The 13,306-nt window shown below is 34.3% G+C and overlaps 1 protein-coding gene across 3 annotated transcripts in view; it reads right to left on the bottom strand.

Moving 5' to 3' along the window:
* Positions 1-13,306, bottom strand: part of ROCK1 (Rho associated coiled-coil containing protein kinase 1) — a 148,354-nt gene that overhangs the window by 61,918 nt on the left and 73,130 nt on the right. For all 3 annotated transcript variants that reach the window (XM_044243307.1, XM_044243308.1, XM_044243309.1), the window contains exons 10-11: positions 6,386-6,545; positions 2,812-2,872 (exon numbers count right to left, since the gene is read on the bottom strand). In XM_044243307.1, the coding sequence (XP_044099242.1) occupies positions 2,812-2,872; positions 6,386-6,545 (221 nt within the window). The remainder of the gene's footprint in view (positions 1-2,811; positions 2,873-6,385; positions 6,546-13,306) is intronic.

Raw genomic sequence — 13,306 nt, 5'->3', positions numbered from 1 at the left:
AGAAAAGAGATGAAAAACTGCAGCATAGGGAATATAGTCAGTAACATTATAATAAAAATGTATGGTGAGAGTTGGCAACTACACTTAGTGACAGTGAGCATTGTGTAATGTATAGAATTGTCAAGTCACTACGTTGTATACCTGGAACTACTGTATCACTGTATGTCAACTATACTTCAATAATAAAAAAATTTTTAAGATCAAAGTAGGATTATTTTCTAAAAAGTGTCAACATAAGAAAGAAAGGCGAAAGAAAGGCAGGCAGGCAGGCAGGAAGGAAAAAGGAAGGAAAAAGAAAGAAGAGAAGAGGAACGGAGTACCATACAAAAGATAGGCAACACAGTAAGAACTGCTGAGGAAGGGATAGAGAGAGAACTATTGAGTTTAGCTCTGGCCTAGACTGAGGTGCCTGAAAGAAGCACAAAAAGAGAAATCCAGTCAAAGAGAGAGAAGAGATACAGGTCTGGAGTTTAGAAGAGCAAGCTGCACATACACAAGATTACTTATAGAAAATGAGCAGAAAGCAAAGATCAGAATCACCTTGAGAAACATTTAACAACTAAAGGCGGGGCGGTGGGGCGGGGAGGTGGAAGAGGAGGAAGGAAGAGAGTCTGCAAAAAGGACTGAAAGTATAATCTAAAGCGGTGGGAAGGAAATAATGGGAACATCAAAGAGTTATGGAAGTTCCAAGGAGGAGGGATTATCAGTGTCATTTGCAGTAAAAAAGAAAATTTAAGACAGGAATGAAAATTATTCATTCTATTTGTCAACTGCAAAGCTGTTCATTAGCATCTCTGCTGGAAGGCTTTAAAGGAAGAGTTGAAAATTAAATTAGTTGACTTTTCTATTTATCTCCATGTTAACAGAAACAGTAAGAGACACTGAAGTTTTCTACTTCCCCTGTGATCTTACCAGAGCAAGATAAAAGATAGCAGCAGCCAGTGACAGGAACTTCTGGCAATTACCACTGAACAAGATCAGCCCAAAGAAACATGATTCCACTAAATATTTTTTAAAGTTCTATGTACTACTAATCCTACAGATAAGTAATACAGTGAGAGCTGGGTTATAGCAGCTCCTTACCATCACCCTCCCTAGGTCAAGTTTCTTTCAAGATTTCTGAGCTTGGGAAATAGCTCTGGTGAGATGAGAATTTAAAAGAGAGATCGTCAAAAGAGCTAACAAGTCCTCATACAGTCCATTCTCCTTTTTTTCCACTCTCCCTTCACCTTGCATTTCTCTTAATTAAAGAATAAATGTATCAAGGGGAAAGAATTACATCAGCTTTTAAAAACTGATTGCTACCTCTTCCCCTCCCCCCAATACGTAGGCTACAGTACAAGAGTTTAAAGAATGCTCCAACAGTGGCCAAATAATTACTTCTAGTATTTTTTTAAAGTAAGCTCTATACCCAACATGGGGCTTGAACTCACAACCCCGAGATCGAGTCAAACTCTACCAAATGAGCCAGCCAAGCACCACAATTAATGTCTAATATTTTAAAGAAGAGTCCTGGTCAACCCAAAAGGACCTTGTCTCAAATCTAAGTAAGACTTTTTTTTAAATGTCTCATGAACATAAGCTATATGGACAATAAAAAGGACTCCTGTCTCTAGTATTTACTTACAACAGTAATCTTCAGTGGACAAATCAGATGCTTGACTGTACTATACATTTGCTCCCTCTCCTTTCTAGCCATGAAATCCATCCTCTGCCCTACTTTTGCCTTGTAATCTACAGATTTCATTACCTGGATTTTATTGCCCTGTGACTTTAGGGTTCATTTGAACATATGAGACACCAGCAGCAAATCAGAAGGTGGGAGGAAGAAAATAATCACTCTCCCCACCCTTTGTCATACTGTGGTGCTGGCAGTATTCTATGTTCCTCTTTGATGATGGTAGACTTTTCTGAGCTGTGGTAACAATACTTGTATCTCTTTGTCCCTTTAGACTGGAGACAATAACTTCCCCGTGCTGATAATCAATGGGTATTTTTGCATCCTTTATTCACTGCTCCCCTTGACCCTGCTCATAGCACTGTAAATAGCCCTTTCGTTAAACTCTCTTAATAAACAAACAAAATGTGATATATTCATACACTAGAATATATTCAGTCTTAAAAAGGAATCAATTCTGATACATGTTACAACATGGAGAAATCCTGAGGATATTATGGCGAAGTGAAATAAGCCAATCACCAAAAGTCCAAATTGTATGATTCCACTTACATGAGGTACCTACTAGCATAATCAAATTCATAGAGACAGAGAAAGTAGGATAGTGGTTACTCAGGGCTGCAGGGAGTAGAATAAAGAGTTTAATGTGTATGAAGTTTTACTCTGGAATGAAGAAAAAGTTCTGGAGACAGATGGTGGTAGTTATATAACAATGTAAAGGTGATTAATGACAATGAATTGTACTCTTAAAAACTAAATTTTATGTTATGTATATTTTATCATATACACAAAACTTGCTTTAGTTAAGGCTTCTGAATGTATAATCTCTTTTGATGTCAAGATCCTTACTGATAAACTGATTTATTATAAATTCCTAATTCCAAAGATTAGAAAGACTTTCACTGTCAATATGTGTAGCAATTTATAGTTTACTAATGACCTCCACATAAAATATTCCCCTTGATATTCAGGCAAGAAATCAAGTTGGAAGGAGACAGTAAGTAAAAAGTGCTATCAAAATTTAAGTTCACTAACTACACATTCAGAAGCAATACATACTTACTTAAATATCATGTACACAAAATATACCATCCACAAAACAATTTTTTAAAAAGTAATAAGAAAATACCTACCAAGCTTTTATCCACATTGGGGCTACTTCGGTTATCATTAGGATTTGCCGAAGATAAGTATCTGAGGGGAAAAGAGTTTTTAAAAGTAAAAAAAAAAAAAACAAAAAAAACTCTTCAATATTCAATAACAACCAGTAATATATGCTATGTGCCTATTTTTTTGTGCAGTATTGTACTTGCTATGCTTTTTCAAAGTTGAGTACAAATTCATAATTCTTTACTTTAGGAAGTAAAAAGTGATACATATGTTAAATAAAATCCCCAGTTAGGTCAGAAGCAGCACTCTGTAATTATATACTTTACTATTCCTGTAGCAAAACATATGAATATTCATACCAAGTAGGATAAATTAAAAACCAAGAGTCTCCAGTTAGTTCAAATTAGGTTTTTGGCCATGAGAGCAGCTTATGGAAGCTTTTGCCACCAAACAAATCACTAAGATGTCTTCAGTTTTTAGAGCTTTGTGGTTTTTTTTGTTTTTATTTTTTTAAGTAGGCTCCATGCCCAGGACTTGGACTCACAACCCTGACATCATGACCTGAGGCAGAATCAAGAGTCAGGACTCTTAACTGACTGAGCCACCCAGGTCCCCCAGTTTTTAGAGATTTTTGGATTAGGGATTGGGGATAAGGAATTGCTGACTTGCAAAGACATGAACAGAACTTCTTTCCCTGCCTCAATTATTCGTCAGCCAAGGATGATATTGCCTTTCTGGACAAAAAAGAGTTTTGCCTTAAGTGGTTAACATAACCTAAAGTTCAGGTGATATCCTGCTAATCTTTTGAGACTCTAAGGCTTACAGGGTTCTTTCTTTAAATCCACTAAAGTCAGAATTACATCTAAGATAGTAGTGACCTTTAGAAGTCTTTATACATGAGATTAACACATTTAAACAGGTCATATAAAAAAATTTTTCTAAGCTCCCAAATGTCATATATAGGTGAGGTACTACGGCTGCTTCTGCTACTGCCTCTAACATGCTACAACTACCACTATTAATTCTTCTATCATAACCACCACTACAGTCGCCACATTGGTTCATTAGGAGAAAACCTTCAAAAAGAAATCAAATAGCTACTATACACTTCTTAGTTGTTATAGGGCAGCTATTATCAGCTACATATTTATTATATATGAATTCAATGCATTCATTAATAATTAAAAAAAGAAGAAATGTTCCTTTAAGTACCATTAAACACATATAACAGTGCTCTAAAACAAAATAAAACAGGAAAATATATCACTTTTTATATTTGCTTTGGAAAATTACTTAGATCAACTAGAGAATCAAATAATGAGGAGGCAGTAATAGGCACTAAGAAGCAGGTTTGTAGAGAAATGGTCCCATGTAAAAAATGACAAATTCTAGGTTTAGCAGACCTTCATTCCATTAACTACCAAATATCTCAGAAATTCAGTGGGGATTCCACAACATGTAATGTAAATAAAAGCATACAGCAGCACCAGTGAAACCTGAATTAGATATGAAAACAGACCATTTGATCCCTAAGATCTTCTAAATTATGATATACTATATATACTAAAAAGTTAATATTTGGCCTCTACAAAATTAATAATATAACTTTGAATACAGCACTGCAAATGTTAAGGACACTACTACTTGCACACATCCATTCATTCTTCTACTTTTTGTCTTATTTTTTCTTTCAAAGTTATTTTATATATTATATTGCTGCTTTCATATAGAATCTGGTCATTTAGGTAACTTATGAAAAGTTTTAGATTATTACAAATATAGCTAAAAGTTTAACCTTTAAACTATTAAAAATCATTCTTCATTTATGGAAGAATGGAAGATCTTTATTTCAACAATAAAGATCTCTAACTTTTGGTAATTGGAATTATGTTTGGATTTCAGAAGCAAGAATTTCAGAAGTTTCCTATTTCAGCCAGTAACTCATATTTATATATTATCATAAGGCTAATCAGTATTTTGCTGATTCTTAAAGATTAACCACACCTTCAACCATTCATGTAATAGGCAATTACTAAACAACGTTATGTTATTCAATAAGACAGTGGTACTGAAGAACAGAATGCAATGTCTGCTTCTGAGAAACTTAGAAGTTAGTTTGGGATATGCATCATATAGATACAAGGAAAAACCAGAGAACATAATCAAGTACATGACAATGTACTGTTACAAACAGTATATATAATGTTTATTTAACTCAAGATTACTTTTGTATAGATAAACCCAAATAAAGTCATTAACTGTTATGAACTACAGAAAATCCAAAAACATTGAGAGTTATTTATATCAACATTTCAAGTGCTTCAGAAATCAAGCCAGAGAAAAACTGATAAAAATAGGAAGGAAAGATGAATTTTTTTAATAAAAATTCACCCTGAAACTTGTCACTGTATTTCAATATAAAATAGCTACAATATTATATTCCTGGGTGCTGATGGGTAAGGATTAAAATACTGGACTTTACTAGGAGTCAAAAGTCAAGTACTACCTGTAATACTTGATGCAACAAAAAGTATTCAGTACTGTCTTATAGCTGGATTATAAGAGAAATATCCTAAGGCAGGATTAAATTGCATTCCTGTTTTCTAAACTTGAATCGGCTCTTACAAAAAAGTTTTGACTAAAATGACAAAATGGTTCACTTTAAAATATTATCCATTTCCTCACTAGGATATGAGCATCTTAAGAGAAGGTACTAACCATATTTTATTCATCTTTCTCCCTGTACCTTGGTGCTTAATATATACTTGACAAAAAATAAGTTGGCAAATATGGTTTTTTTTTTAAGCCTATCCTTTTTTTTTAAATAAACATATAATATATTTTTAGTTGGCAAATATGTTTGTTGAATGAATGAATGAATGCTCTTGAATGAGATAATGTCAAACGTTTAATTTATATCTCACGTCCATTTGAAGACTAAACCTACCATTAGCTCATACTATTAACAGCTAACATTAACTGAGTGCTAATGTTCCAAATGTCCTGCTGTTTTAATTAAACCTTACAGTAATGCTGTGAGACAAGTATTATTATCATCATCATCCCTATTTTTGAGGAAATGGAGGCATAAAAGGTTGAAATTATTTGCCCAAGGCCACAAGGTCTCACATGAAAGACATGGTAAATTCATTTAGTGATTTTTGGTGAGGAATCACTTAATTTTCGCATTACTAAAAATTATAGGCCTTTGTTAACATCAATATAGTAATGGTAACCCTGGAAAACTATTTGTTGTTCCGAAATGTATTATAAAACCAGAGCTCTCTGGATGATGAGATTAACCAAAATATTAGTATTGATATAATCTCTTAATATATTAATTGCTGTTAACTTGAACACATATATAGTGCATTATTCAGCAACAATTTCTGAAACACAATATCCTGATAATGGAGGAGTCTAAAAGGAATGAACTATGAAATAATACAATTATCATGCATCACTGAAAAACAGCATATTATGATATCTCTTAATACCATTAAATGTTCTTGAAGTGATTTTTAGATATCCCTAAGAAAATAATAGACCACAACAAAATTATTACCTACCCCTGAAATCAATGCTTAGCATACTCACCTACGATTGCTATAATATGTAAATCCTACAAAAGGTAATTGATTGCCAACAAAAGCTTTAGGTATGGGGAATGTTTCTTCATCTCCTTTATCTTCTTCCAAGTCATCAAAATTACTTGTATCAATGTCACTACTTAAATCAGGTACAACTGGTGCTACAGCTAAAAATGGAAAGAAAATTAGTAGTTCCTTCAAACTTAATATTAAAATAAAGGAAAGCAAAGATTCCATACCAACTACTAAGTGTCTTACAAAAAAATTAAGTTGCAAACTACAAATTCCAAATGGGTTGAACCTTATTTTAGTTGATTATACTAGATTATTAATCAACTGATATTGATCATTCTAATTCTATAAAACAATTACCTTCAAAATCACCTATAATTATTATCTGTATTTCAAGTTTAAATTGAATATTACAAGTATTGGGGTTTTAAAATATATCAAAATATAAAATATGCAAAAGCAGTTAGGACTACAGAAAAGATTTTCAGAAACCACAGCATACTAAATTATACTCAAAGATTCAAAGTTGATTGGTTTCAAATATAATATTTTGTTTGTTAATCTGCTGTATAGCAAATCAGAAATTAAGGTTATATCTTCACAGCCCTGGATAGACCAATTTAGTATTGAAATATATTTGTTCATCTAAAATCCAGATGGTCTGTAATCACTTCCCCAACTGATTATCTCTATTATATTAAGTCACAAGGAGCAATGTATTTTGAATTGTATTTTCAGGCTAGCCACCTTCCCTGAATTAAGTCACTAAGCGATGACTCAATGAGTTATTTATGAAATGGCTATTTAGGAAAAAAGGGCAGAGATACAAAACGGATACAATTTTCAAAAGTTATAAACCTGATGGAAAGTAAGGCTCATATATACTTAATAAAACAAAACCAAATATGGCAATGCTTCAGTTTTCATAATATGGGAGAAAATACCATTTGAAAGCAACACTACTACTATCTTAATTTGGAGCTTGAATATGCTACAGAGAGCCATCTAAAAATACATTTTAGAACAAAATGTGTTTCAGTTGAAGATATAATAGTATTAAGAAAACATGGGTGGCACTGTTGATTAAACATCGGCCTTCGGCTTAGGTCATGATGCTGGGGGTCCTGGGATCGAGCCCCACACTGGGCTCCCTCCTCAGTGGGGAGTCTGATTCTCCCTCTGCCTCTACCTGCCACTCCCCCTTGCTTGTGTTCTCTCTCTCTCTCTCTCTGCCAAAAGCATTATAGAAATATCAACAAAATGGTAAATAATTTAGACACAATCAAATCATATTGCCTCCAAGAAAAAGACGGAAGATGAGCAACAAAAAATAACTGACCTGGTTTCATGGTATTAATCTCTTATATAAAGGAATAATTTTTCTGGGTTTTCCAGATAAGAAATAACTACTGTTGTGGATCTCAGATATGGTGAATTATTTGATGAATTCAGGAATGAAACAACACATTTAATTAACCCAAAGAAGCTATAATACTAACAATGAATAGGGAAAGATCTTTTGCACCATTCTCTTTTCTTAATGACCAGGAAAACAGCCTGACAAGACAGTTCTAGCTTCCAAATAGTACTAACTGCCTAATTTGTAAAATGGGCAGGTGGGGAGGGGAAGCTAGTTGTCACTCCTTGTGAAGTAAATAAATCAACAATAGTCTTGGCATAAATTCTACTTTAAAACAGTGGTTCTCAATTCTGAAACGATCTTGCTCCCCTTGGGGACATGTGGCAATGACTGAAAACATTTTTGGCTGTCATAACTGGGGGAGGTGTGCTGCTGGCATCTAGCGGTTTGTAAAGATCAGGGATACTGCTAAAGATCCAAGAAAGTTCAGGACAGCCCACACAAAAAAGATTTATCTGGTCTAGTGTTCATGGTAAAAAGCCCTACTTTAAAATTATCATATAGGATCGATTTTAAAAGGAAACAGAGGAAGGCTGGTGAATTTTCTTTTGCTGTTTCAGATGAATCTAGTCTTTTTATAAAGACTGTATACCATTTCAGAGTAGTTTTAAAATGAGATAAATTCTGTTTAAATTCTGAGATACAAGTAAGGGAATTTCTGGGAGAATTACAAAAGTAATACTTCATCTACATTTAAAGTATAACATTTAGGTTTTATAGAACACCCTATAATCATGCCAGAACTAATATATAAGAATAAGGATAAAGATAGCTTTACAGAATTATTATTGATATACAGAGTAATCTATTTATAAAAATTTACCTTTCCATAAATAACTGGTAATACAGAAATCATGTTCCATAAAAAGAATCTAGCCGATGTTTAAAAAAAAAAAAAAGGCAGAGTAGGAAGCTCTAAGAAGCCACCTTTTCATTGAAGTAGACATTATGCTGGCAAAACTATCATAAGCAACTTTTTCAGAACTCTGAAATCTAAGAAAAAACTTACAAGAAGCAGGGGAATGTTTAATAAAGAAAGAAGCTACTAAATTTTGGCATTTCAGGAATTGTCATTGGCTGACCAGTGACATAACAATGGAAAACAGTCTTCAGTGATCATACAAGACAAGGAATACAGACTTCGTAAAAGTAGTTTGAAAAACTTATTAACAAATGCATGACTGAAGTCCATAATAAGCAACAACAGCAAATCTGGGGAGGGGGAAATCTGATTTCCAGAGTTATATTATGCTGTTCAACATGTCTAGTTTTCAAAAAAAAATTACAAAGGATGTAAAGAAACAGAAAAAGCATGGAGTATTCACAGAGAATAAAGAATGTCAGGAAACCCAATATTAGATTTATTACACAAACTTTAAACAGTCTTAAATATTCTCAAAGAGCTAAAGGAAACTATGGACAAAGAACTAAAGGAAAGCAGGAGTATGATATCTTAACAACTACAAAAGTACAACAGCTGAAACTACAAATAAACTAGAATGGTTCAACAGCAAATCTGAGCAGGCAAAGGAACCAGGGAACTTAAGTAAGACCACTAATATTATCAAGTGTAGGAAAAAAAAGAGAACAGAACGAAAAAGTGAACTCTTGGGGTACCATAAAGCATACGAACATATACATTATGAAATTCCCAAGAAAGGAGAGTAAGAGGCAGAAAGAATATTTAAAGAAATAATGGCTCCAGGGGTGCCTGGGTGGCTCAGTCATTAAGCATCTGCCTTCGGCTCAGACCGTGATCCCTGGATCGAGTCCCACATCAGGCTCCCTGCTTGGAAGGAGGCCTGCTTCTCCCTCTCCCACTACCCCAGCTTGTGTTCCCTCTCTTGCTGTCTCTCTCTATGTCAATTAAATAAATAAAATCTTAAAAAATAAAATAAGATAAAAGAAATAATGGTTCCAAACTAACCAATCTGATGAACATGAATCCACACAACCAAAAAGCTCAATGAACTTCAAGTAAGAAAAATTCAGATCCACATCATGACACATTATAATAAATTTTGAAAAGACAAAGATAGAATCTTGAAAGCAAGAGAAAAGTGACTTGTCATACATATACAAGGAATCCTTGATTAGATTAAGAGCCCATTTCTTTCTTTTTTTTTAACAGGACCCCAACTCAGGGCCTGAACTCACAGCCCTGAGATCAAGACCTACACTGAGATCAAGAGCCGGACACTTAACCAACTGAGCCATGCAGGCTCTCCTTAAGAGCCTATGTCTAAGCAGAAACTTGAAGGCCAGAAGGCAGTGGAACAACATATTTAAAGTGCTGAAACAATGGTTCAGCAAGAATTCTACATCTGGCAAAATTATTCTTTAAAAATGAAGGACAAATTAAAGAGATTACCCCAGGTAAGGGAAAGATCAGAGATTGCTGCTAGCAAACCTATCCTACAAGAATTGTTGAGTTTTTTAAGGTTGAAATGAAAAGACAGTAGACATTAACTCAAAGCTTTGTGAAGAAATAAAGATAACCACACAGGTAAATGCAAGAGCCAGCATTACGCATTTTTCTTTATAAATCCACTTTTCCTCCTATAGGGCTTAAAAGAAATATGCCTGAAACAATTATAAATTTATGTTAATGAGCACAGACTATATAAAGATATAATCTGTGACAATAAAAACACAAAGGGAGAAAAAGGATTTGTAGAGAAATGGGTTTTTTCCCCCTTAAGATTTTATTTGTCAGAGAGAAAGCAAGCATAAGCAGGAGGACTGGCAGGCAGAGCAGGCAGAGGGAGAAGTAGGCTCCCCACTGAGCAAGGAGCCTGATGCAGAACTCGATCCTAGGACCCTGAAAGGACCTGAGCTGAAGGCAGATGCTTAACTGACTGAGCCACCCAGGCATACTTAGAAGCAGTTTTTTTATGCTTCTGACAGTAAATTGTATCAATTCAACCTACACTGTTATCAGTTTAGGATACTAAATGTAATCTCCAGGATAATCACCATAAGAAAATGACTAAATAATATACAGAAAATGAATTGAAGAGGGAATCAAAACAGCACACTATGAAATAATCCAGTAGACAAAAAAGGTTGTCAGTAATGCAGGGGCCAGGAATAGAAAGAAAAAATACAGAAAAAAGAACAATGGCAAAAGTCTTTACATATAATATTTACTTTAAATGAATTAAAGTCACTAATTAAAAGGTAGAGACTGGACAAATGGATTAATAAAACTGATCCATTTACACGCAGTATATGGAGACTCACTTTAGATCGAATGACATAAATACGTTAGAAGAATGAAAGAAAATATTCCATGGGAAAAAAAGCTGGGGTGCCTACACTAATATCAGACAAAAAAGACATTTAAGACTGTTAAAATAGTGAAAAACAGGGCATATTGACGATAGTAATAAGAGGGTTAATTAATCAAAAGATAAAACAATTATAAACATGTATGCATGAACAACATAGCTCCAAATGTATGTAATAAAAAATGACATATGCGCGCCTGGGTGGCTCAGTGGGTTAAGCCGCTGCCTTCGGCTCAGGTCATGATCTCAGTGTCCTGGGATCGAGTCCCGCATCGGGCTCTCTGCTCAGCAGGGAGCCTGCTTCCTCCTCTCTCTCTCTGCCTGCCTCTCTGCCTACTTGTGATCTCTCTCTGTCAAATAAATAAATAAAATCTTTAAAAAAAAATGACATAAATGGAGAAACAGTTCTAAAATAATGCTTGGAGTAATCAATAACCCACTTTCCATAAATGAACAGAACATTTAAACAAAAGATGAATAAGAAAATGCAGGACATGAACAATATCACAAACCAACAAGATATAACAGACATATAAAGCTCAATCCACCATCAACAGCACAATACACATTGCACATGAGAAATTCTCCAGGACAAACGATATGTTAGGCCAAAAAACAACCTAATAAATTTAAAGAGACTGAAATCATACAAGTATCTTCACCAAGCCATGATGGAATAAAACAAGATACACAAGAGAAGGAAGACTAGAAGTTTCACAAATACCTGGAAAACAGCAAACTCTTTTGTTGCAAGTTTTTATTTAAATTCCAGTTAACATATAGTGTAATATTAGTTGTAGAAGTAGAATTTAGTGATTCATCACTTACATATAACAAACACCCAGTGCTCATCACAAGTGCCCATCACCCATTTCACCCACCTCTTCTCCAGTAAGCATCAGTTTGTTCTCTATAGTTGAGTCTGTTTCTTGGTTTATCTCTTTTTTCTTCATTTGTTTGTTTGGTTTCTTAAATTCCATGAGTTAAATCATATGGTATTTGTCTTTCCCACTCTGACTCCACCCACATCATTGCAAATGGCAAGATTTTGTTCTTTTTATGGCTAAGTAATATTCCACTGCATGCACATGTGCACATGTGTGTGCACATACACATATACATGTATATATACACTTCGCATCTTCTTTATCCATTCATCAGCTGATGGACATTGGGCTGTTTCCATAATTTGGATATTGTTGATAATGCTGCTATCAACATCGGGATGCATGTGTCCCTTTGAATAAGTATTTTTCTGTCCTTTGGGTAAATACCTAGTGGTGCCATTGCTGGATCATAGGCTAGTTCTTTTTTTAACTTTCTGCAGAACCTCCATAATGTTTTCCAGAGTGGCTCCCCCAGTATGTATTATTCCCACCAATAGTGTAAGAGGGCTTCCCTTTCTCCACACTCTCTCCAATATCTGTTATTTCCTTGTATTGTTAATTTTTGCCATTCTGACAGGTGTCAAATGGTATCTTGTTGTAGTTTTGATTTGTAGTTCCCTGATAATGAGTGATATTGAGCATCTTTTTACATAGCTATTAGCCATCGGATGTCTTCTATGGATAAATGCCTATTCAGGTCTTCTGCCCATTTCCTAACTGGATTATTTATTTTTGGGGTGTTCAGTTTGATAAGTTCTTTATAGATTTTGGATACAAACACTTTATCAGGTATGTCATTTGCAAACATCTCCCATTCTGAAAGTTGCCTTTTAGTTTTGTTGACTGTTTCCTATGCTGTACAGAAGGTTTTTATCTTGATTAAAGTTCATTTTTGCTTTTATATCCCTTGCCTCTGAGGATGTATCTAGAAAGAAGTTGCTGCCGATGTCAAAGTGGTGAAAACAACATACTCTTAAAAAAAAAAAACAATGAGTCAAAGAAGGAATCATAAGGGAGATTAGAGAAAATGCTTTGAGAACAAATGAAAATGAGAACCACACCAAACTTATGGGATTCAGTGAAATCAGTACTCACAAAAATTTTAGTTGTAAATGCCTACATGAAAAAAAAGGGAGAGAAAGATCTCAGATCAATAACCCAGCTGACACACTAAGGAACCAGAAAAAGAAGAGCAAACTAAGCCCAGGGCTACAGTAAGGAAGAGCAACACAGAATAGATTGTGGATAAAATATAGAATACAAAATTAATAGTGAAAGTGACAAAGATCAACAAAATTGACAGATCTTTTACTAGACTA

The sequence above is a fragment of the Neovison vison genome, chromosome 3 (genome assembly GCF_020171115.1).
Source record: "Neovison vison isolate M4711 chromosome 3, ASM_NN_V1, whole genome shotgun sequence".
In the NCBI taxonomy this organism is placed as follows: domain Eukaryota; kingdom Metazoa; phylum Chordata; class Mammalia; order Carnivora; family Mustelidae; genus Neogale; species Neogale vison.
Note: the sequence above shows the minus strand (reverse complement) of the source record. Positions and strands in the feature narration are given on the sequence as shown.